General features: G+C 35.0%; 1 protein-coding gene across 4 annotated transcripts in view; it reads right to left on the bottom strand.

Moving 5' to 3' along the window:
* Positions 1–502: 502 nt before the first annotated feature.
* The window catches only part of SHPRH (SNF2 histone linker PHD RING helicase), an 87,667-nt gene continuing 61,484 nt past the window's right edge, over positions 503–26,685 (bottom strand). For 3 of the 4 annotated variants that reach the window (XM_007171339.2, XM_007171340.2, XM_007171343.2), the window contains 7 exons: positions 24,449–24,520; positions 22,747–22,935; positions 8,470–8,562; positions 7,696–7,782; positions 6,736–6,914; positions 3,802–3,882; positions 503–2,480 (listed from right to left, as the gene is read on the bottom strand). In XM_007171339.2, the coding sequence (XP_007171401.2) occupies positions 2,384–2,480; positions 3,802–3,882; positions 6,736–6,914; positions 7,696–7,782; positions 8,470–8,562; positions 22,747–22,935; positions 24,449–24,520 (798 nt within the window). In that variant the 3' untranslated portion in view covers positions 503–2,383. The remainder of the gene's footprint in view (positions 2,481–3,801; positions 3,883–6,735; positions 6,915–7,695; positions 7,783–8,469; positions 8,563–22,746; positions 22,936–24,448; positions 24,521–26,685) is intronic. The other variant, XM_007171342.2, reaches the window with a different exon arrangement.

Raw genomic sequence — 26,685 nt, 5'->3', positions numbered from 1 at the left:
GTAAAGCTACCTGGGTTTGAAGCAAAAGACTAAGGAATTAGGTGTATGTATTTCACACCGTATATAAATAAGTCTTTTCAGTCCTAGTCAGCTCACCTGGATTCCTTTAACAGAGACGTGGCCCCAAATCCAAATGCATTTCAGGTCTCTAAGGACTCGAATTACCTCATTTTTTTTTCTCACTGGTTCATTAATAAAGCACCCATTTAAGAACAACTATTTATAAGTATAGTGACATTTCAGAGAATATAAAATGATGGAAGGAGGAATCAAAGAAGTCCTTTGTTTGCAGCCAAGATGTGGGGACTAGATCTGAATTTGTTCTGAACAATCATTTGGGGGAAGTGTCACAACAGTTTTGAAGAAATAATAAATGTCTATAAAATATAGGCTTCTGTGGTATAAACAATTTTGACACCTTTTGTTGAGAGACCAAAACAAACAAAAAACAAAAACCACGCAGTATGTTCTATGGACCAGAAATTAAATAAATCCCCAAATTTCAATTTCCACTAAAATATTTATTCAATTGATAATATTTTACAGAAATAAATAAAAGCAGGTTTTCTCTAATACAGATAGGTATATTTATATTTTTATATTTCTTTTTTTTACAAAATTAAAGCATATCAAATTGTTTTCCCTAAAACTGTAGCGCAAAAAGGAATACTAGGAAACAAACAAAAAGAAATACTGAAATATGTTCATCATTAAATTATAACCATGGGCCTTCTGAATCTCAACAAGGTATATGATTTAGAGAAAGAACATGAGATTTGCAGTCAGGGGACCTTGGCTCCACTGTTTACTTGCTGTGTGTCATAGGCACATTTCTCAATATTTCTGAATCTCAGTTCTCTACCTTTAAAACAGCAATGATATTAATTATATCAACTTCACAGGACTGTTGGGCAAATTAAACACGTGAATCTATAGGAAAGCTCTTTATAACATGTAAAGAGCTACAAAAATAATAGTTCTGTTTAATATTTCATATAAAAGAATCAATGCATATCTTCCTTCAACTGAAGAAAATAAGCACCAAAATTGTGTGTGTGTTTTCTTCAGTTGAATTATGTCACCCTATAAACCAGAATAAGAAAATGCACCTTAACTAAGCACCAAAGCCTCTCGGACAAATGTGATCCAGGGTATATTTCTATTACAGTTTTCTGGGCAACTAAGTAGGAGCTAATGAGTCCTGAGGGTCATCTAAAACTCTGAAGGCTCAAAGAAAACAAATCAAGAACATCTGTATTACATCAAATGGCTAGGATACAACAAGCTACTCCTTATTTAGCAATTTCAAAGTCCATTAATTCTTCACAGAAGAAGAAACACTAGGTTATTATCACTTGCAATTATTTGCTTATGTGAATATGACATTCTCTTGTTCCAAAGATCAAATACTAGTCCTTGAGGAAAGTACTAGTGGAATGAAATAACAAATCCTATCATAAATTTAGATATTAGTGGTTAAAAGTCTAGTTACACAAGAACATGGGAAAGGAAAAGAACCCAGGACATTAGTATAATAATGATAAAAAAAACCCTGCCATATTGCCATGTTATAATGATAAGAACTGAAATTATAAACATTGCAATATTTACAGATACATCAATCTTAAAACATGTAAAAACTCAGTAAGACAAATTAAAAGTAGAGAAAGCAGTTTAGATAATTTTAAGGAAAGTAATACACATCAATACACTTAGAAAGGCTAAAGTTAACTGCTTACACTGATAATACTTAACATAGAATAGAAATACTTAAAGTGTGCAGTGTTCTGATTTTTAGTGGCAAGATACAGAGAAAAGAAATAATTGCCTAAGATTAACTTATTGTTAGGAGTTGCATTACTCTAAAGTTACTATTTATGGAGTTACAGTCTATATCTACTCAAAGAACTAGGAGCTAACATAATTCACCATCTTTTAAAAATATCACTAATATTGGTGAATCATGTGCTAAAGATACTGAAGCCTCTTTCAAAAATGAGATCTAGTTGGTAGAGTATACCAGGTCATGTACAACCTGACTAGTTGACTTACTCTGTTATTCTAACTCTTTTTAAGACTGATCTTACCAAAAGAAAAGTACACATTACCTCTCTTAATTCCCTCAGATAGAGGTACTCTTTGGAACAAAAATAAATATTTTATTGGGAGTGTAAAATTAAAAATCTTTATAGGCTATTGTGGAAACAGTATATTGGAAAGGACTCAATAACTACTAGGACACTGTACAACTGAAAAAGAAATAAATTCATTCAACTAAGAACACTTTACTGACATCTATTGGATTGTTTAACTTATAACTTTATTCTATAAACTATGAAAAATTTAAAACACATTAAATTCTGTGGATTGAATCAAGTGTACTTCATTCGAGGTCTTCAGTTTCTTTGGTAAATAGGTCTGCCAGATCAGCCACGGTCAAGACAGAGGCCTCGGAATGTTTCGCTGATGGGTTTGTGTGACTGCAGGATTTTGCAAGTGAGCAGAATCAGAAAGAAACCCCAAGGAATAAATTATTATATTTGTATTTATATACTGTCTGGTCTTATAATAATAATATAAGACGTAATAGTACAATAATATTATATTCTTATATAAGAACATATTTGTTCTAAGTTTTTGTAATTGAGTTATAAGAAACTCCTGGAAGAAAGTAGGCAATGGGATCATTACTACAACTTGTTAAAATTAGTGAAGATTTCTATATACCATTTTCAAACTTGGTCATAAAATGTCTTTCTCTGCACAATTGATAAAACAAAGAGACAAAACCCCTGCCAGCTAGTACTAAAGCTCTCACCTTACAACTTACCTTCTTAGTATCCAAAGTTAATTTGTTTCAAGAAAAATTCAATAGCTCTTTTAATTGCTGTTTTATTGAGGCAGCTTAAATATAAGCACTGAATTCTGTGACACATGGAAACACCACTAACAAAAAGCCTTCATGTTTGAGGCAAAAAGCTCTTGTGGTAGCCCTTCTTTCCCACAGACCACCAATGAAAGAAAATTTCTGGTTTCCAATGGCTTCTTTGCTCTGCAAAGTACCTCTGTGGAAACAATCCCTTCTAAGGCAACCATCTCGTCTGAGGGTATCTTCCAATCATACCTATCTCACAAGGATTCAGTTAGGTATTAGTTTATGTTTCAAAATGACTTTAAAGAAAATAAATTAGGAAATAAATGTTAGGAAGTTTTATGATTCCAAACTTAAGTTTTCAAAATTAAGGCTGTTCTGGTCTCTCTGCTTCTGTTCTGCCTTTGAAATTAATGCCACAATTACCAGCCTAGTTTTAAGTCCAGACCTTTCTACCTGCATGTGACTAACCAGTGTGATGTATCAAGCAGCACTCTAAATTTCATGTTACAGCTATCAGACTAAAGCTTTTAGGTTGGGCATAAAGATAGATTCCATTTAAAAAGTAATCCAGTGTGGCAAAGAAATGTAGGATAGTTCCTCCCTCCACCCCCCCCCCCGCCCCCAATACACATGGGTGGTTCAAAGTATACTAGCTCTGAAATGAAGTTTCTTTAATAGTAGGACAGTTTAAATATTTTTATATATTACAATCCCTATTAATAAATTAAGTCAAATATAGAATGCCCAAAGTACTAACGGGGAAATTCTGGAGAGGTAAAATGTCATACCTTGCTTTTAAAAAGCATTTGCACTTATATCTTTTGGTTGACTAAGTGGTCATCTAGGTGAAGAAGTTCTACACACGTATACAACCTTTTATGAACAGGAAAACTTCTCCTGTCCACTTGAAGTAAACTGTTACCTACCTCCTCTCGGCAGTTTTCAGCATTGCTTGCATTCTTTCTTCTATTGTTGCTTTAATTAAGAATCTGTGTACAATAGTGGGTCTAGAAGGTACATGACAATTATAAGTTTAAAAACACCTTAAAACAAATTAGAACAAACAAACTTCATATATTATATGTTATATTCGTCAGTCAGTTGGTATCTACCGTGGCAGGGACTAATCCAGGTGCTGGCGGGGGCAATGGTCAACAGTGAATACAACAAATGATTGAATCTGAATGAACAAATATCTATTGAGGGGAGACACACAATAAACACACACAAAATAAGATATTTTCAGGTGCAGACAAGGACATGAGGAGGCTGACACAGGACCTGAAGCGTGACTGGTGGGGATGAGACAGCTAATAAGCAAAGGAGGAGTGGGAGGAGCATCCAGATAGAAGAAGCAGGAAATAAACGCAAAGTCCTGGGAAGAGAACGTGCTTGGCCCAAGCTGAAAATGTTTGAGGGGCAGAGAGAAGGCTAGCATGGCCAAAGCATATTGTAAACAAAGGGCAGGGAGGTCAAATCACATAGGGTCTCGTAGGACATGGCAAAAATTTGGATTCTTGCCATCAGTGGGTTTAATGCATGATTCGAATTATTCTTGGCTATACTTTAGAAGTCCTTTTGGCTGCTGTGTGGAGGACAGACTGTTAGGCAGAAAGCGGAGGCAGAGATGGCAGGTATCTGCGTGACTTTCTCTCTTTTTTATCTCATTTCACATTTCTTTGTTCAGCTGTTACCTTCTTCATAAGAACTTCCATGCCTTCCTGCCCAGCCACCTGCACTCTTAATCCTCCTTACCCTGCTCCTAGCATAGTATATATTTTACTTATTATGTTTATTGTTTACCATCTGTCTCTCTACCAACCCCCTACAACTAGAATTTAAGCTCTGTGAGGGCATCTCAAGTACTTAGAACAGTGCTTGGCACACAGGAGGAGCTCAGTAAAAACTTACTGAATGAACTATGTGGGTATTGATGCAGGTAGACTGTTCAAGCTGGTGATGGAAAGATGAGGTACTTCTAATCTGACTGTATCTGTTTTCTCTGAATGAGGCAAGATCGTCCTCAAAGGGGAGGAGGAAGATACAGGAGACTTAAGAGAGTCTCCTCAGAAAGTAGAAAAATCTATTTACTAGGGAAGCATAGTAGGATTGTTAAACAGTGTTGAGTGGCTTTTTTAGACTTGTGGCCTTACATCTGGGATGAGTCCACTGTATGCTTTAGAAGACAATGATAAGAACTCAATGTTTAAAGATATAGGACAAAACCAAAAAGCAAAAAAAACCAACTCCCTGCTCTCCCCACCACACTGCCAGAAACCCAAACCAAACAAAAAGCAATAACCCAATAAGACATAACTACGTTTTAAATGCTACTTGTTAGTACTTTAGAACAAGCTGGCATTTATTACAATTATATTACTTTGCCATATTTTGCCTGATGAACATGCCTCTTTCTTGCTTCAAGTTAAAAGTCATCATTTGCTCTCCCAGCCACTGCTTACAAAGCAGGCCATGTTTCTGAGTATGGCATACAAGACCTTGTCTCCTGCCACTCCTCTCCACATACTTTATACTCCAGCAATTTCACTTCTTAGGGTCCCTAGAAATATCATGTTATCATGTTATTTATTTCCTCTGTGTTTCTGCACAGGCAACTCTGGCTGTATGAGCACCCTTTTCTAGCAACCAGGAATAATTATTCCTTTAAGAGTCAATCTAATGAAGCCTTTCCTGACTCTCTAGGGCACAAGAGATCACTCCCTTCTTTTGTTACCACAGTACTTCTATTATATTTTCTCACACTCTACTATAATATGTTAAATTATGTTTCCTGTACCACATAGTGATCTCCTTGGGGAAACAAATTATGTCTTATTCAATTTGAATCTTCAGTATTTAGCATAATGCCTGATATATAGTAAGTATTCAATCAATATTTATTAAATGAGAGCTTAGTATGGACGCATTTAAAAAAAAAAAAATTCAAAGCATCTAACATCCAGGAGGTAATACATCTGAGAGGCCTTATAAAGGATAATTGTCCATTCTGATATTTGAATAAAAGTAGTACATACTACATAATATGTACTATTAGGATTACTTTGTGCCTTAAACTAAACTAATTGTCTCTTAGAGTGGACCTGGAAGGCTGTATTTTCCTAAGGGGAAGAATTTATAAAAAAGCTATTTAGGGCTTCCCTGGTGGCGCAGTGGTTGAGAGTCTGCCTGCCGGTGCGGGGGACACGGGTTCGACCCCTGGTCTGGGAGGATCCCACATGCCGCAGAGCAACTGGTCCCGTGAGCCACAACTACTAAGCCTGCGCGTCTGGAGCCCGTGCTCCGCAACAAGAGAGGCCGCGATAGTGAGAGGCCCGTGCACTGCGATGAAGAGTGGCCCCCGCTTGCCGCAACTAGAGAGGGCCCTCGCACAGAGACGAAGACCCAACACAGCCAAAAATAAATAAATACATAAATTTAAAAAAAAAACAAAAAAAAACATTTAAAAAAGCTATTTGTTTTCAGTCATGTACGAAATATACCTTCTTTTAAATAGAGGCTACTTTAGCCAATCAAAAGTCAATTCTTCTCAAAGTTATGATAGATGCCTTCAACTTAGTAGTTGTCTTAAGTATTTTAAGAAGCTGTTTTGATAAAATGATCAGGGTAGTTTCTGAAGGAGGAGACAAAAATCTGGGAGAATTTGGGGGTTTGCTGCTTGGAGGAGGGAGGGTTGGAAATCTCAAAATGTCTTCTGGTCATCTAATAACACTTGAAAATTTAATACATAAGGAAGTAACTAAAAATGAATAGGTTATGATGAACATAAATGAAGAGTTTAAATGCTGATCTGTATCTTAAAAACTGGAGCAAACATTACTGATGTTAACTTTAGCCCTTACTTTGTTTGTCCAATCCGGTGCACCCTTCCTATGGCCTGAAGCTCATGGGCAGGGTTCAATATGGGCTCCACCAAGAGAACATGAGTTGCTTCGATGATAGTTAATCCATTAGAACCTGTGTGCAGGGGCAGCAGCAAAATATTGATTTGGGGATCATGTTTAAATGCTGAAAGGTTCTCCTAAAAAAGAAAGGTACATTTAAATTTTAGCTGGATAGTTAAAAATAAGAGCAGTATATTATATGCAGCTCATGTTAAAATGCCTAACGGTATCCAGGTCATTGTGAAATGTAGTGACTAAGAAAATTAAATGTAAAATTACCCATTTTAGAAAACATAAACTTATTGCTTGATTTTATGAAAAAAAGTGTCACATAACCTCTCTTGTTCTTTATGATATATAATGGAATCACAAGATACATGTATGTGATGTATGCAAATTAAACTACATGAGCTTAGAGGAAAAAGAGAGTGAGAAAAAGAATGTGCAAGAGTGAGTGTGAGGTAAGAGACATGAATCTACTAAATTTTCTCTTGGTGTTATTTTTGGTGTTTGTCACTTAGGTGTGCACCTGTCATTGTGCTGAGTGTGATGTAAGCATAGTTTAACCATACGCAGTTTGCCTAATGCAGTGATTTTAGAACTTAATCCCAGGGGCATGAGGCCTCTGTCCATTCAAAAGGTGCACCACAGCCATCTCTTCCTATATTAAAGAAACAGACCTCAAATCAGAAGATCTTTAAATATGGTTTGCTATGGGTATAACTGAATAGATGGAAAATAAATGCAATTTCTTTACTTTGCCTTTAAATGTTAATTTTATAGTTAATCAAGAACTCAAACCATGTTTTTGTGGTTTATACGACACAAGACAATAAATGCAAGTAAGCTAGTTAAGAGCAGTTTCAATTTGCAACTGAATCCACTCCAAAAAGACATAAGTAAAGTCTTTTGACATACCTGAAATGTCTTAACACGACTGATCTGTGCAAATTCCATGCTGTTATCAGTGAGAGCTTTTGAAATAATGTCTAATACATCTTGCCACTAAGAACACATAAAACAATAGGAAAATAAATATTTACAAACAGCTTTCATATAAAAAAAATTTGAAAAGTGACTAAACCAAAATATCCTTTATACCTCAGAATTAAGTAAACAAAAACAAAATCTTCAAGTATAATACCATTAATATATTTTGTTCTATCCTGAAAGATTTTTTTGTATCAAATGCTGGTTAAAGATAGGGTAAAAAAAATAAGCATCTTCAGTAAATGAATTATGATAAACATAAACAACAGAAAACAAATTACAGAGTACTTAATGGACGTGGTTAATTATCTTCCAAAAATGAAAACTAGAAGTTTTACTCAATACCTTTTATTCAATAGGTTATTTTAATTTTCTTTTCCTTAACCAAGTTCATCTGTGAAATGACTTTAAAGGTTAGAGATTCCAATTTAAAAATATTAATATAAGAAAATCCCTAAGTAAAATTAATATAAAAACATGAAATGTAGCTATAGGAATTGCCTTGTGAAGCATCATCAAATTTCTCTAAAAATAATTCTATCCAATGGACATAGAAAAAAAATCTAACATGGAGAAATCTATCAGTAATTCTAAATCTCAATTATATTTTGGCAAACATTAACAATTATTTCTCAGATATAAACTGATTTGAAACAGAAAGCCACTCCGAGTTAACAATGAGGATGAAAATGTTGATTGTACCGTTGAGAAAACAAGTGCTTTAGCCCCTGGATCTCTCAGCTGGATTCTCATCAGAGTTCTGACCACAGCTTCCACTTTTGTAGAATGGCTGCCCTTTGAACACAAAGAAGAAAACACATTATTACCAAATAAAATCTGGTTAACAGTGGAATGGAAAACTAACATAAAACACTTATTATCAAAACTATATGATAGGTACATATGTGTTCATCCTTTTTCATTTTGTGTCTGCTGGAAATTTTCTTTAGCCTCAAACTGTACAAGTTACGGATTTACACCCTGAGAGAATCAAATATAAAAATGCACACCAGAAAGTCATACAGTGATATGACCCTAAGATAAGATTTTTTAGTTAAGTGGCTGCGTTTTGTAGTTACAAAATTTTGTTACTTTAGATAAGCAGAATTTATATAAAAACACTCTTCATTTCATATATTATGGCATTGAAAATGTTCAGAATATAATGAATCAAAACTCCAAAGTAAGCAAAGAGTAAAGAATCTAACCCACAAAGAATCCTTTCTTACTAGGGCACTACAATGACAGAGGTACAAATGATGTCCACTTGGACGGAAGCAGATTTATACAAAGCTAGATAAACACTGAAAGAGTGCTTTTTGTACTTTCCATGACCATTTCCAGGATAAGAGTATGAAAATGAGAAAAAGTGAAGAAATAAGAAAATGAAGAAATAAAGCAAGTGTTTTTGTAGCCTTCACTGAGAAAGTCTTCCTCCTGGAATGCTCTGGGAGATGGTATGACACGGAGATTAAGGGCATGAGATTTTGAGTGAGATAAATCGAAATTCAACTGCCAGTACAGCTACTCCTTAGTTATATAGATTCTAACTTTTCTAAGCCTTAGTTTTCTTATCTGTCAAGCAGGGATGATAATTACATCTATTTCCAAAGGTTGCTGTGATGGTTAAATGAGAAAACGAATACAAAGCGTTTGGCCCAATAGTTGGCAAATAGTAGACACCCGATAACTTATTATCTTTCAGAGACATTAAATATGAGCACAACAATGACAGAGATTATCCTACAAGGGGGGCAGATCTAACCAAAAAGAAGTAAAAATATTCCCATACTGCTCTTCTCCTCAAATCACACCCCCTTACTACTTTTACACAAGGAGACACTCAAAGGTAAAAATATAAACAAAACAAGGAAGAAAGCTTTACTAATTTTAAAGTTACCAACAAAGAATTATGGGAGAAATTTAAAAATTCTCGTATTAAAATCCTGGATCTACATCTATTTCTCTGGATATGCAGACTTTCAATTATACTTGAAAGGTTAAAAAGTATAAGGGACCTACTTCAATCTAAAAATTATCTTAAATAAGAGCAAAATTATCTCAAATAAGAGAAAACAGGAAATTAGCATAATGTGATCATTTAGTAGTTTAGACAGAAACTTCCATGTTCCTTGCAAGGTCTCATTTTCAAAGATATTTTCAAGTGAAATACCAGGATAACTATGAATGCTTCTATCAATTAAGCTGCTTCTTACAAAAATTTCAAAAGAAAACAGAATAGCCTTTTATAAGCAACATTCCAAACCGGAGTGTTAACTCTATGAAGGAGAAGACTAGAATATTCCCTTTTATCAAAATTTGGCCACTTCAGTGGTAGCTCTCAGTGATCCCTTCCAAATGCTACAATTCTGAACCATTTGGTCCCAGTCCAGTTACTTCCTACTATGAAAGAAGAACAATAAGGAAGTCTGGAAATCCAAAGCTCTGCTTGGCAGAAAGCTACATGGGGAGTGAGATGGCCTTAATACGCTTTTCTTCCAGATGGACAGAAAGTGGCTATTGAGAATGAGAAAACTGAAGAAAGAAGAGGGTGGCTCATATATATCTGTGGTCCTTGGTTTGAGCAGGCATGCTTTACACAATTTTTGAAAACAAAGCCAAAATGCATAATCCTTATGTTAGACCAATGTGTTAAAGCAGATTCTCCCAAAGATTTCACATTTTAGACTACTTGAAGACATTTAAATTATCATAAATTATCATTACAAATGTTGCTTCAAGTTACAAGATGCTGTGTTGAAAATACACTGCCTTTGTGAGTCTATTTTAATAAAAATTCATAATGTGTTGCTAAATGAAAAGTTAATGCCCTAGACAGTGAAGGATTACCAATCTAAAAAGCATTACTGATCTTTCTAAAAAGAAAGGCAGTAAAATGTAGGAGAAAAACTGAATAGAAGTTAAATAAGGATCTGGTTTCTGTCCTATTTGCTACATACAGCACAAACACTTTTTGGATAACTTTTTTTTTGGCCTCACACACGGCATGTGGGATCTTAGTTCCCCGACCAGGGATCCAACCCGTCCAACCCGTGCCCCCTGCAGTGGAAGCACGGAGTCCTAACCACTGGACTGCCAGGGAAGTCCTTGGATAACTTATAAAAAATTACAAAAAAGCAATGTATGTTCATTGGACAACTAAGTTAATAGAAGTTTAGGATTAAAAAATTTAAGTCTATTATTTTATGCCTTACTCTTTCTAAACACCACTAAGAATTTGGCATTTATTCTGTTAGACCTTCTTGGGCATTTTAGAAGCCTCTATAAAAACGCACACACACCCCACAAATAGTTTTAAATGTGTTTTATAACATTGGCCTTTATATTTAACATTGTATCTTGGCAATCTTAACCATGTAGGACCTTTATATATACCTCACCTCAATGGCTGCACAATATTTAGGATACAACAATTTACTAAATATTTGTTTATTAATATATATTTAGGTTGATTTCATTCTTTTTTGTTCTTACAAACAATACTTCAGTGACTATGCTTATACTTATAGCTTTGGGTACCTGTGCACATATTTTTGTTGGAAAGGCATATTAATGTGGAACTGTTGGTCAAAAGTTAAAGAAAAACTGGTTTGTAGGACCTCTCATATACTGTACATGTTAAATTTATGTTGTAAATATTTTCCTAACTTTCTATATGTAGTTCACATTTAATTGTATTAAATGCAGTAATGTAAGCAAAAGTGCTATATTATATTAGCTTTAGTAACTCACAAATGCTTGATGAATGATATGTGGATTTAAAAACTAAGTATTCTTTGACTTTACTACTTTATTAGACTTTTCTGTGTTTGTCTGACATTTAAATTTGTCTTTCATAAGGGAAAGATGAGAGATTTTATTTGGAGAAGAATAGCTTTTTCCTCAATTAATTGCCCTGCCATGATTCTACCTAGTATGATTTCATATATTATATCATATCTCAGAGTACAGTATATTCCTGTCATTTATCAGTTGATATTTGTTTGAAAACAAGGACCAAATGGCATTTACTTTTACATCACCTAGAGCCTAGCATGGTCCTTTGTAAATAGTATATACTCAACCAGTTTACTTAATGTAAAAAATTTTAATATGTACGGTTAGGCTTCTCAATCCCAAACACACCTGAGTAAAACAATGAATAAACAAAATAAAAATAAAAGCAGGTTAGAATACAATTAAAAACTCTCAACATATTTTTTTGGTCATTCAGAATGATTAACAACAGGCAAATCAAATCTTGCAATTAATCTCTTTTATAATTGAGATTATAAAATTATAAAAGCTAGGGAGACTCAGACAAGAGCAGTCTTGAAAGACGAGCCGATTTAACCTAACAGAAAGCAGACCTGAGGTGGATTTGGGGTTAGTACTGTGTAATGAAATTCACTGGAACTGGTCTAAAAAGAACCTACCAGTCGGAGGGTGGTGCCCTCTCATTCTGGTCTATCAACACTCACGTTTCTCCCTACCGATCAGCAGTGATAGGAGAGGTTAATAAAGTCAGCAAACCCTGTGCACTTTTATTTCCCATCTTTAGAATCGGAGATAACTACCACAATAGGCCCTTATTCTTAACTTTTTTTCTCTCTTCTGCTTGTGTTTTTACACTTCCAAGTGAAAAGAAAAAGTCCACAAATAATACTGAAGAGACCATGGTTGGTCTAAGAGCAGAGTAATAAAAGGGATCAAAGAGGTCACTCAAACCCTCTAGCATTTCAGGTAAGTTCACGTTTGATTATTCAAATCATTCAACAAAAACTTTCTGTGCACATAAATGACAAGAACTACACTAGGCACTGAATATACAATGATGAAAAGATACTCCCTTATTCCCAAATACATACAGTCTAATGCATGTTACAGAATACGGAGAAAAGCAAAGGATGGTTTTATACTGCTGGGCTGGCCTGGAAGCGATTTAAGTGAATGCTTTATTATACCATCTTAATAAGCATTATGCACATTCTACTGTTCTTTTTAATGTTTCTTTCTATCTCAAATACATAAATGAACTTTGGTTCAGATCTGCCAGTTTCTGAGATGACTACTCAATGTGGTCACTGTTACAGAAAAGAAATATTCACTTTGTTAAAAAGATTAAAACAGGAAGGAGATGGGTTATATCTATATAGGGGAGGATCACAGAAAAAGCAAAAAAGATATGGATGAGGAAACAGATATCAATCCATCCCTGTGCAAGGTGTTAACTGAGTATGAATATTCTCAAGACAGGTACACTGGCAGCCTTAATCCAACCCAGTTTATGTTTTAGCTGTATCAGCAAACACACAGAGGCAAAGTTAGGCTGGAATTATGGAGGGGGGTGCATGGGAAGAGAAATCCCCCAAAACTGCTAGATCATTTCATAATATATTAGGTTGATAGAGTTGGATTTAATTATAAGCAGCTCTGCCCTCTTCCGAAGTTCCTGTCCCTTTCCTCATTTCTATCCTTTCTTGGTAGTCTCTTCAGTTTTTCCACATGTATATCTACCAACCCTACTCTATGAGTAATGCTTGGTTTTTCTTCATGCTTCTGAAACATCAAAGACCAAGGCCCAACTTTGGAATGAAGACCCATCATCTGTCCTCTGCCCGCCCTTGACTGTATCTTTGTGGCTGTTCTCTCTGAGGCACTAGTTCTCTCTAAGGCCAACTAGGGAACTATTATGAAAGGAGACATATAAAGTGCTACCACTCAGATCAAGTTAGTGCCTCTCCTGGTCTTCCTCTCATGAGGTAAGTAGCCAAGAGCATTATAACAGTTAACACTGAAGGAAAAGGATGGGATTTTCCTTCTTTACAACAAAAGAATCTTACAAAATGTTCTTTATGAAGATCTTTGCTCCCTTGCTTGTAATTTAATGAACAAAACCAAACTAGATCTCAAAGCTACACATATAGGTCTTTCCCTTTCTGGAAAATTAAGTACAAAGTTAAAAGCTCCAGACCATTCAGGCAGTCAAGGCAATGAAAAATCAGTAGAGATCCATTAGCAATAAAGGCCAACAAAGAATTTCTCATGAAATCTGGCCTAGAGTTTGTCTAATAGAATAACTAGAAATCAGAAACGTCTCATAGCCTCTTATCTGCGCTAAATAGGTGCAACTAACTTATTTTTATCATAGATTTAAACTTGATTGGAATAAGCAGCTACACATTTCCAGGCTCTTGTTAAAATCTGAGAACCTAAACTTTGAGTTAAAAGCTGTTAAATGTGTTAGAAGGATGGGAAATTCAGTTTTGTTTCTATTGTATATTCAGGAGAAGAAGAATTCTAATAAAGCAATCAAGTAGTATTTGATTTAGACTTTGATCAACCCCTCTCCTCCAAAATAGGTCTGAATATTTTACCAATGCATCTTAGAGTGAGTTACTGCTTTTTTCTCTGAAGTCTTGTTATTGGGGAAAGAGGAGGGAACGATAGGAAAAATCCATGAGTATAGCATAGAAGACATACTGTAGCTAGCTTCACCCTATTCCCTTCACATCTATTTTCTATCTGTTGAGACTCCTTATTTAGGGAAGGAAGGAAAGGAAGGAGAACAGTTATGACACCTCCCAAGTGTAGCAGCAAAGCACTACTTCTACTTGATTTATATAAATAAAAGAAAAATAGTGCTCTCTATGACTGGAAAGTTATTGTTGAAAACTGGGAACTCTGAAGCAGGGCTTGGGAATCCATGACTCTGAACCAACGGTTTGTTACCCATTATATCGCTTCTTCACCAGTCTAGTCCTTCTTCCTTTGGTCCCTTTTATTTTCTGTTTGCCTAATCTGTCCACATTGCTCTCCCACTTCTTTTTCTTTGTGATATATATGGATTCTCATGGTCATGCTCAGCTCCACTGGCAGAATTAAGGGCTAAAGTGGCCACTGTGTTCTGAAGAACATCAGAAAAAAGTCAACACAATGGAGACGATGAATGTACTGAGTCTTATTTTTCATCAAACATCAGACAGACTATTCATGTTTATAGGCTACTTTATGTCAACAGGCAGACTAAATCTTTAGGGATTTTATAGATACTATATATTTATATATTATCTTTAATATATCTTTATAATATATTAATATATGATATATTAGTATATATGTTTATATATTATATATATTCCATACATATGAAATACATACACACTAATATATATAAAACATGTCAAATAATGTCTTACAGTATGGGGGTTGCCAGTCACTTATGACTCTAAAGTGAAGGCAGAATGAAGTCATTTTCAGAAGTGCAGAAACTCTGATTTTCCGTTCACATGCTTATCATGTTAAAATTTCTTGATGCAGTAGATCACAGTGAAAAAAGAACTGTAGAATGAGGATTACATGAATAATGGTGCCAGATAAGGTTGACACAGAAATAAAGGAAGCTAGCAAAAAAAATGAGAACTTCTACTACACTGGGGTACTCAGAAGATTCTTCCTTGAAAAGCAAAGTTTAAATGAGAGAGGATTAGGATTACATTCCTTTCTGTATGACTTCAATCACTCTGCTTGGTTCTATAATGAAAAGTATTTATATTATAATATTGTACACACCATTTACTGATTTTTTTTCTAGATACGGAAGTCACATCTACAATTAGATAACAAAACATGAAAGTTTAAACATTATAATATAAAAATGATACTATAACAAAACTTAGAATGCGGAAGGGAAAAGAAAGAATGAAGGAAGAATAGATGCACTAATTTCCTCCTATTTTGAAGTGAGGACTATCAGCAGATACTATCTACAGCTAGTACTTCAAGAAACAAAATTTATGTATATTACTGAAAGTCATAGAGGTGATCTCTATAACTAAAAATAGAATTGGCAATAGAAATAGGCAAAGAAGGAAGAATGAAGAACATTACTTTTCACTGTGTGCCGTTTGTTTTATTCTGAATTTATTTTTATTCTTTTGTGCAAATTACTTCTACTAAAAAATGATATTACACTTTTTGTTTACCCTGATTTCTTACAGATGAATAAGGGTTTTAGGGGAATGGGTGGGAGGCTTGTAATTCTGGGACCTTTTAAACTTACTACATTAGTGATACAATTGGGATTGTGTTTATCACAAGTGAACTGGTCTTCTGAATTATGCCATTACCCTAGTGCTGCATGCTATTGTACCTGCAGTACCTCTCCCTGCTCTAGGGTCAAATGGATGCCTAACCTGTGCTAGCTGCCCCGGATAAGAAGTTTCAGCCTTGTCAGAAATGGGACAATCACATCTGAAACAGAGCAGGGATAACATTTAAATCTTCCAGTTATTACTTGTATTGGTTTTTTGCAATCTTTTAAACGTACTACAAGAATCAAAGATCCTGAGATTAGAGATTTTTTAAAAGATTCATTTAACTGAAGAACATCACTTTAAAAAAAGACAAATTTACACAATTTAGCTCTGCCTCCCACCCCACCCCCCACCCACAAAAGAACTATGATCTCTAATCAGTTGTATGATAGATCATAGATTTTTCTTTAGGTTTCCTTGCTGATTTGTAACTTGATCTGTTTCCTATTGTTTAGTATAGAGGAAGTCATTTCCTGTCTTAGTACTTTCTGACTTTCATTACTTTTATTCTGGACTTTTCCTTTTGAAGCAGAGCTAACTCTTTCAATTTGCCTGTGCTGTCCATAGTAGTTCCTGCTGAGTAAGATCAGTTAGCATTGTTTTATTTCTGTCTGCACCGGTTCACCATGTTAAAAATCCATGTTGATAGTGACAGATACAATTTAGTGCAGTTACACAGCTTGTATGATTGATCTCACAAAGTAGGAATACTTTTCAAGCATATGCCTGGGTTGGGTTCTTCACATGTTACTTGAATAAAGTTCAATGGAAACTCCATGCAGGCAGCCTATGTGGGAAATTTTACAAGTGCACTTAGCCACAAAAATATTATCCTGTTCTTTAAAATACTTTGATTATTTCAAAGAGATAAAGTTAGTAATTGCAAAAAAGTTAAAAATTTTATTTGGAGCCAAAGGTTTTTGGGGATATTATATGTAAATATGAATCAGTTGTTTACTTGTCCATCCATCCATCCATCCATCCATCCATCCATCCATCCACTGAGTACCTGTTACATGCCAGGCATTGTTCTATATAATAGGGATACAGTAGCAAATGAAACAAAGTCTTCACCTCATGAATAATGTCTTTTCCACATTTTAATGGAGTTTATACTCCACACAGTAAAGGTGTTCATAAAAATAATTTATAGTTTATATCTTAGAAGTCTTTACTGTATGCTCAATTTATTGCAATCTATTGCTAACGTCAACATGAGACTCACTAACAGTTCAAGAGCTAACTTGGCTGGTGAATAGAAATGGTTTTTTGCAATTATATTTATTCATGACATTTTCTAACAAAAACACTTAACTGTGTTCTAAATTTACCAGTTAATATTCATGTATTAATGTTACACTATACATTAATATTATATTATACATAATATTAATTTACCAGTTAATATTATAAAATATCACATATCTTATATGAAAATATTTAGATAAGCATATTTAAATATAACCACTGTGGATTATATTTACCAAATTATTTTATGTCAACTTTAAACTCAGTCAGAATTTTACAGTTTTATTCCACCCAGATAGTTTAATTGTATTTAGTACAAGAAAGACTTCACAAGTCACCTTTGAATCAACTGAACAGAAAGTCAAAAAAAAAAAAAAGAAAAAGAAAAGAGAAAAACAGAAAGGAAACAACAGGATTCTACACATAGTAGAATATGACACATGGTATTACTAGGTTTCTCTGAGAGTTTTAATGTAGAAATATAGTATTTTTTTTCTCTACAAAAAGGCTGTATAAAACATCTCTACTAGCAATAGATTTGCTTGTTAAAAATGTAGATTCCTGGACCAGATCCGAGATCTAACGAGTTAAAATTTATGGGAATGGAGCCTGAAAGAATTCTTTATTTTAAAAAGCAGACCACTTGATTATTAGACACTCAAAAGTTTGAGAAGATGAAGCATTGCGGTGTGTGTGGGACAGGTGGGAAGGCTTTGCTATGGCTATATCCATGTATTTTCTCCTGGATAGAAACTTATGACATAAGAATCGTGTCCATTATGGGGTCATGGTTTCCACTGACAAAAATGCTTTGTATGAAACCTAGCCAAACTGAGGACACGGGGAACAGGCCACGTGGGGCATATGTTCTGCCAGGAGGCCTACTTCACCCTCTAAAATGCCTGGCAGCTGTCAGAACTTGCAGGGGGAATTTTGTTTACTTTGTGAAATGCCCAGTAGGTTCCAAGGGTCATTCAGGAATACTGTCACACTGCTGTTAGGGTAGATACAGTCTTTAACTTAAATGCATCCACTAATCCACTAATGAACATTTTACTCATTTTATTTATATGGTCAGTCAATAGGATTCCTTACATTGTGAAATACCAGTAGAAAAAAATGTCTTATATTATTTAATTCTATATTTATATTCTCCAAATATCTTTTGTCAGAGATCAGCTATATGATTAAGCACCATGTATGATATTACACTGTTTGCTATGTCCGAGAGCCTTGACATGAATGCTTAGAGTAAAATAAACATTTCAGATAAAAACTTTAATGAAATAAAAAATTAATTCTCAGGAGTGTTTAATAAAAATCAGGGATTGGATAACCAACAATAAAAAAGAACCCCTAAGTTTAGGAATAGTATGAACTAATATTTATAAAATTTCAAAATAATGCCTTCATTATTCATATAGAGTCATCTTTATATCCCTCAACTCCAAGACAGATGATGTGACCATTTAGTGGGATAGTTTCAGATGGTCAGAGTACAGTGAGAGTCTGAGAAAACAATAAGCACATGCTTTAAGGAGAAGGTGGCAGAAATGTGACAGGCAGCGGAAGGCAGAAGCGGCAGACAGAAATGGTGACAGAAAGCAAAAGTTAATGTAGCAAGAAGCAATGTGAGAATGTGGAAAAGTGATAAAACTTGCTTGCATAGTAAGTACAATATTCAGTCATGTATTTAATGAAAAGGAAAGGTAAGTATTTATGCATCAGAAAGAGAAATTAACTTTAGTGAATTCTGTATTCTTTTAATTTTTTTACAAGATCCTTCAATTAATTCATGTGTTTATCAATACCCATGAAAGACAGGAAGAAGTCAGAACATAATAAACAGAATTTGTACAGATATCCCTGTCCCAACAGGACAGCAAACGTTAACTGTCCTGATCTCTCTCCTGGGTGTCTAGGAAAGCTGCCATAAAATGAACAGGTGTTTGGCTTTGATGGGCTCAATGACTCAGTTTCATAGAGGCTGTGCTGTTTACTGGTAGCCAGAGCAATCACTTCCTAAACCTTACTGCGTGAAGCCTGACACAGCAGTTCTTCCTTATGCTCGTTCCCCATACTGTGATGAATGCTTTCACCTAAGGGTCAGCAGCCCTGCTTAGCCGTGAATGCTATCTGTGGCCCTTGGGATGCCTGAGGCCAGAGGAAAAGATAAAAGGGAAGAAGAAAAGGCTATAAAAGACTTTTTATGGGAAGGAAAAGGAGAAAGAAACTATAAGAGTAGGAGGAAAAGGGGAGGGGGGACTGAAAAGGAAAGCAGTTCTTTGTGTGGTGAATAGGTTAAAGTATACTAACTCTGGACATTATATACCGTCCACTTGGACCACCTATTCAACATTCAGATCTCATTGGTTCAGCTTCTACCACCTTTTCTCCTCCATCTCGCTTGAGTCACCCACTTCTACAGTCACATCTGGAGTACCGAAAACCTGTCCCTCTGGAAAGGACTAATACAAATATTATATGATATCGCTTATATTTGGAATCTAAAAAATGGTACAAATGAACTTATTTACAAAACAGAAACAGAGTCACGAATGTAGCAAACAAACTTATGGTTACCGAGGGTGGGAACGGAGAGGAGGGATAAATTGGGAGATTGGGACTGACATATACACACTACTATGTATAAAATAGATAACTAATAAGGACCTACTCTATAGCACAGGGAACTCTACTCAATTCTCTGTAATGACCTATATGGGAAAAGAATCTAAAAAAAAAATGAAAGTGGATATATGTATAACTGATTAACTGTGTTGTACTCCTGAAACCAACAAAACATCGTAAATCAACTATATTTCAATAATAATAATAATAATAAGATCTCCTATTCTCTGATAAGGACCCCTATCCTTATAGCTTGGTGGTGCAACAGCCCAACCTGCACCTGTTAGTTATTCGAGTTCAATGAGGTCTCTACTTTCTCTCTACATATCAACACTCTCCCTGTCTTTTCAAGAATCTTGGATTACGCATTATCCTTTTTCTCTCCTATATCTTCAATCTATTCTTCTTTATTGAAGATTAAACATGCTCAAGAATCTTTTATATTAAACAGAATAAAACAAAAAAAACACAAAGCCTTTCTGCACTTCATATCCCCTTCTGGTTACAACACTCACTTTTCTACTTCACAGCTAAATTTATGAAGTAGTTGGGCATTTTTCTCTCTTGACCTATTCATTTCCTGTTCACTTCTCATTCCCTCCCAATCTGCTTTTTGCTAATACATTTCCACTGAAAGGGCTCCTTTTCAATGACCTTCAGTAGCCAAATTAGTCCATCTTGTAGTTGAGCCACCTTCAGCATCAAGGGATACAGCTGATAACCGCCTCCTCCTTGAAGCCGAGTTTCCGTGGCCTCTGTTGGCAGCATGTTCTCCAGGACTGCCTATGCCTCTAGTTGCTCTTTCTTGGTCTCCTTTTTCAGCTCCTCTCCCTTTATTCCACTTTTTTAAAAGCTATGGAGTGCAGCAGGACCTGATCTGAAGCTAAATTTTGTTTCTTTCCTTAGGCCAGCTCATACACTTTCATGGCTTCAAAGATCACTTATGCCAATGACTCTGAATTTTCTCTCTCCAGCTCCACATATTAACACTTTGCTGGAAAGTTCTACGTGGATGTCTTAGGCACTTCAAATATAGTATATCTAAATGTACCCTTCTTCCAAGTACCTTATATAGTAACTGTACTTTTAGCCACCTGATTTTTCACATCAGAAACCAGGGGTCACCTACAAAATCTCCTTCTTCATCAACCCCTCCGATACTGTATCTCACTCATCAACTCTACTCCAAACATCTCCTGAATGTATCCACTTCTTTCCATCTCCACTGCCACCAACCTAATCAAAGCCACCATCACTACTGTTGTAGCCTCCTAAACTGGTTTCTCCAAATTTTTTTCTACTCTAGTCTTTTCTATTCCTGCTAATCTAATTTCCATACTGTAGCAAGAGGAATCTTTTAAAAATCCAAGTCTGATCATGATACTCCTCTGCTTATAACATATAACATGTTAATAGCTTTCTTTACATGAAAAGAAAATTCTCAGATACTCAGATGGCTCTTCAGTATCTGGCCCCTCTTTGGATTCCAGACTCATTTCCTTCCATTCGCCTTTGTATTTTCTATACCGCAGCTACTCAGTTCCATTTGAGTTTCTTCTTATCTCAGACCTATTTACATACTGGGATTTTTGGTTGTTTGTTTTTTTCTGTCTAGTAGCTTCCTCCCGACAAGATCACTTTTACCCTCTCTCCAGGTTGGCTGATCCATTCATCCTTTAGACATCTACTTAACTGCCATTCCCTCAGAGAAGCCAGGTTTGATTTTCTTTTGTAGTGCTTATCACATTAATTATTTGCTTAATGTCTGTGCTTTCTGCCTCAACTCAAACTCCCTCCCCCGGCTGCCCATGAGGGCAGCAATCATACCTGTCTTATTCATGAGTGTGTGTTGCATCTGTGAGGCCCAGCACACTGCCTGGCATACAGTATGTGTCCAGTAAACATGTACAGGAAGAATGAATGAATGAAAGTTCATCCCAACTTTGGGATTCTGTTTACCTCAACACACTTGAGAGCACTGTGACTGATATTTTCAGGTTTTACTCAAATGACAGTGGGAATAAATAGCAATTAGGTATTCTTTAATGGCACTCCAGTGTTCTCAGGAGGGGGCATCCTAACAACTGCCTGACTCCTGGCAGTTTCAACTTGTGGTTAATTCTACTCACAAAATACAACCCTGAAAAATAAGTGAGCAGAGAGCATCAGGGACCCAGAAGGAGAAGAAATGAATGAAAAATATTCTACTACCTCTTGCTTATGAGCCAGCTGCCCCATTCTCCCAACCACTCCTTCTGGCCTATATTCCCTACTACACTCATACACTGAGTTGTCCTTTGTCTAAGTTTGGTTAGAGAGAGAAAAAAAAGCACGCTTAAGTAAAACGAAGAACAAAAAAGTCTAGTGAAGGCTGCTCATTAAATAAATACCCCTTAGGCAGAAAGCCCAGTTACAGATCCTATTTGGATTTTAAATTATAGTCTTATTCCTTAAAGTTCTGAATGAAGCACGGGAAAAATATTAGGAAACTAAAGCGAAGTTTTGGCTAGACCCTGAAACACCGCTCCAGGCCATCTAAAAGTGCACTCCCTCCTCCTGTGACAGTCTTCACTAACTGCAACAATCAATTGATTTTATCCTTCACTTTGGTGGGGCACATCTTTTTTCCGGATACCCAGGGCTGAACGGAAGAATGCAGAAAAAGAAACCTTGAATTTAACCAGAGCTCTATCAATTTGTAATGGACAGAAACACTGCAAAAGTAGTAAGGGACTGGAATTCTGAGATGTTACTTTTTTTTGCCACGATGGGCATAACTACTACTAACTAACTATGTTTGAAAAAGCGTTCTTGTGTTCCTCCCACGAGGAACGAGTAGATGGTAAAGCTGAGGCTTTCAGGCAGTGTATCTACAGACAGACAACAGTGGTTGCTCCACAGTCACTGGGCCAGCCTTGTTCTGATTTTGATGCTCTCACTGCCAGATACTGATGCCTATTATTTTGCTCTGACTATGCATCTACATGTTCTTAACCGACTTTACCTTCACAGGGATGTCCTCTTCCTGGCTGGCTTTCTCTGAGGTGAAGACATACGAGATTTCCTTATGAGATGTGGTCTGGCGGCAGATGGCACACTTAATGGAGCGTCTGTGAGACCCCACGCTGTACTGTTCGATAATAATTGAAACGCATTCATTACAGAAACAGTGCCCACAGGTCAGTACTGCCCACTAAAAAAGAAAACACATAGAATATGCCTCAGTGAGATGCTATCAAAGATGCCTTCCAATCTATAAACATATTAAAAGGGGAAGAGAGTCATAATTTCATTTCCTAACTACTTCATGATATAAATATCCTCTAAGTCATAAAAACTAAGTTATACTTTTAAACTAACTATTTTTCAGTCCAACCAGACTAAGCTTTCATAGTCTTTAGTTCTGTTCACCCTAATAGGAGGATAATAGTCAGTCAGTCATCATTATTTTGTAAGATGCTGGTGTTCTCATTTTAGCATTTAGGAAAAATGCAAATTACTCTTTAGCACTCTCGCAGTAGAGTAACAGAATAGACTGACTACAACATTAATTTGGACATAATGTCATATTCAATATATTCTACACAACTTATTAATAAGCAGATTTACATTTTCACATGTTAAAGCATTTATTATATAGAAAATGAGATGGAAATGTTAAAGATAATAAAATTTCTGAGACAATCTAGTTGCATGAATCTCATCAAAACTAAAAGCAAAGAAGAAACTACTTACACCATGATCCTTTCCATTTTTATAGTAATTTTTATCAAAATGTTTTTATCACTGATTTTTAACAGAAATTGCCTGTATCTGTACATTACTATTCTTCTGCTCAATTACCAATCTGTCCTTTTAAGATTTATTATCAATAAAATATCCTTTAAAATCTTATCTTCTCCATGAATCATGGAAACTAAAAGGTATGTTCTTTCTGATTATTGCTGGTCAGAATATGGAACTCATATATTTAGGCTTCTACTCTCAGCTCCATAGAAAAAAGTGCCAAGGACACTTTTACTCATTTAATAGTAATAGACTTACCTTTCAAAATTTGAAAAGCAGTGAATATACTGATATTACATATATTTATTTATCATACAAAGTAGGAACTTATAGTATCATAAATCACATTTCATAAAGTAAAAATAAGAATCTCTTTGAGGAAAACTAATACAGTTCCATTAAGTTTATAGACATTTGTATACTAATATTCACAAAGAAATATACTTAATTGATATAATAGTCTTCTAAAAATCACGTATGAATTCCCTCAGGATTGCTGTTATTTGCACTTTAAATCCTGGTATTATTAGACAGTAATAATGTTAAGTAAGAACTACATTACTATACCTTTGTCATAACTTAAGTAAATCTGTGTATTCTGTATTATATTTCTGTACAATTACCAAATAACCATGGTAAACTGACAGACTCAAGCAACTGGAAACAATACTTAAAATTATTCACCTTTAATGAAAAAGATGGGGCTATTCTAGAAATACGTTTTCACCTATCACTTAAGGGAAAACATTGCTCAAACATATTTGGCACTAAGCCTGTCAGTTAACCTTTGGCCCTACCTTTCAGACAGAGGTAGTATTTGCCTTGCATGCAAAGTGTGAGGGTGGGGCAAGTTGTATGTAAAAGCCTTTGAAGACTGTAAAGTATTTTACAAATGTATGTAATATTTATTATAATTTCACCTGTTTTCCCAGTTGCCGAGCACAGATTGGACAAGGTTCTGGATTAATACCTCCTGATGTTTTGTCCTGAGACTATCCAAAAAAGAATTAAAACATATATTAGTTATACTTTAAAAGCCACTACATGTTTTACAGCTCATTTATAAAAGTAAATGTTGGCAATTAAAATAATCTAGTCATTGAGATGACCTAATAATTCATATATTAATACTATCATTCCTGGGATTTAAAAATAACATTTATTCAAGGAGTGAAGAAAAAAATGGACACAATTTTTAACACAGTTTGCTAAAGTTATCATATTACTGTATTTGTGATTATGATAGAAGGCAAAATAAAAAGCAAAATATGATATAATTTACCTAAATTCTCAAATTTTACTTTCATGTTAGATATATTTTTTTAAAAGAGAAATAGATATTCTGCATGTCCACTTGGCATGGGATCAAAGATACTGGGAAGAGGCAGCATTTATTCACATAACTCCTTATTAATACTGATTTCTTCTCCGTATCCTTTTTCTAATCTCACTAAGGCAAAGCAAATAATTAGAAACCAGAAATATTACTGATTTGACACCTATCTATACCTGGAAATTATGTTGAAGTATAATAGTTTTTCAAAGTCTCTTTAAAAACCGAAAGATTTCCAAAAAAGTCATCAAATGAACAGGTTTTAAAACTGACGAAAACATAAAGGAAAGTAAATTAGACTCATAGATTACTAAATTGTTCTTGATTATCCTTTGACTCTTATAAACAGAAAAAAAAAAGCTAAATTATGCATGGATTCAGAAGTTCTAATGGTTAAAACAATTTCATTAACTACAATGTAAGTATGCAGCATTTAAAAAAAGTTGGACTGAATTATTCTTTTCCTCTGTTAATTATTGATTTGTTTCAGGTAACATACAGCAAACCACCTAAAACCTTAGTGGCTAAAAAAACATGAATTTCTCCTGATGCTACAGGTCACCTGGGTTATTTTGGGATGCACTGATTTGGCTTGGGCTGGACGGTCCAGGACGGCCCACACTCATCTAGCAGTTGGTGGGCTAGCTGGTCTGGGGAGAGGGCTAAGCTGAGGTTTTTACCCCTCAAGAAAGGTAAGCCAGGCTTCTTCACATCGTCTCAGAGTTCCAAAAAATGACACGATTGGGAGAATTCCAAAGTGCATGGACATTTCAAATCTCTGTTTGTGACACAAGGCCAAAAACAAGTCATCTGACTAAGCCTAGAGTCAGTGTAGGAGGGGATTAACCAAGAGCAAGCACACAAGAGAAGGTATTACTATAGCATTTTGTAAACAATCTACCGGAATTTACAATACCTCTTCTAATTTATTTAATGTAAGAATTAGCATTTTTTCCATAAAGGGCATGATTGTAAATATTTTAGGCTTTGTGGGCCATGTGATCTCTGCTGCAACTCCTCAACTCTGCTATTATAGCACAAAAGCAGCTGTAGACAATACTTAACGAATGAGTATAGCTGTATTCCAATAAAACTTTATTCACAAAAACAGGTGATGGGCTGGATATGTCCTATGCTTAGTAGTTTGCAGATTGCTTATTTTCCTTCATTTATACAGTAAATATTTTTTTCTTATATTTTTTGCCAAATGGGTTTTCCTACATAGATTATATCCTTGGAATTTTAATTTTTAAAAAAATAATTCAACATATAGAGGATATCAACTTATGTTCCATAACTAAAAGAATCATCAACTATCTCTTAATTTTGACTCTCACATTTAAAGTACAGAGATCTTATATTTTAAAAACTCATGTCCAGAAATATCAAGACTTTTTTTTCCTGAATGTTATTTTTCTATAGCAAGCATTTTGCGAGACTGACTTAATAAAGTTCTTCTCTTTTTTTCCCTGCCAAAATAGTAGTCATCATTATAATAATAGTAATAATATAATAATATTAATAGTGAATACCTAGAAGGTGCTTAATAAACCAGTAAACACTCTAGCACTTACATATATTAATTCATTGGATCCTCAAGAGAGCCCTACAAGATAGCGTTACTTTTCTCATTTTACAGATGGGACAAAGAGAAGTAAATAACTTGAATAAAGTCCTATATCTAGAAAACAGTGGCATCATGATTCAGATTTGCACTATCTAGGTCCAAAAGTCTACCTTCTTAACTACTATGCTATTTTACCTATAAAGAATGTCCAACTTTTTCATTTTGTCATTGCTGAGATTTAATGATTCACTTAAATG

The sequence above is a fragment of the Balaenoptera acutorostrata genome, chromosome 14, assembly GCF_949987535.1.
Source record: "Balaenoptera acutorostrata chromosome 14, mBalAcu1.1, whole genome shotgun sequence".
NCBI classification, from domain to species: Eukaryota; Metazoa; Chordata; class Mammalia; order Artiodactyla; family Balaenopteridae; genus Balaenoptera; species Balaenoptera acutorostrata.
Note: the sequence above shows the minus strand (reverse complement) of the source record. Positions and strands in the feature narration are given on the sequence as shown.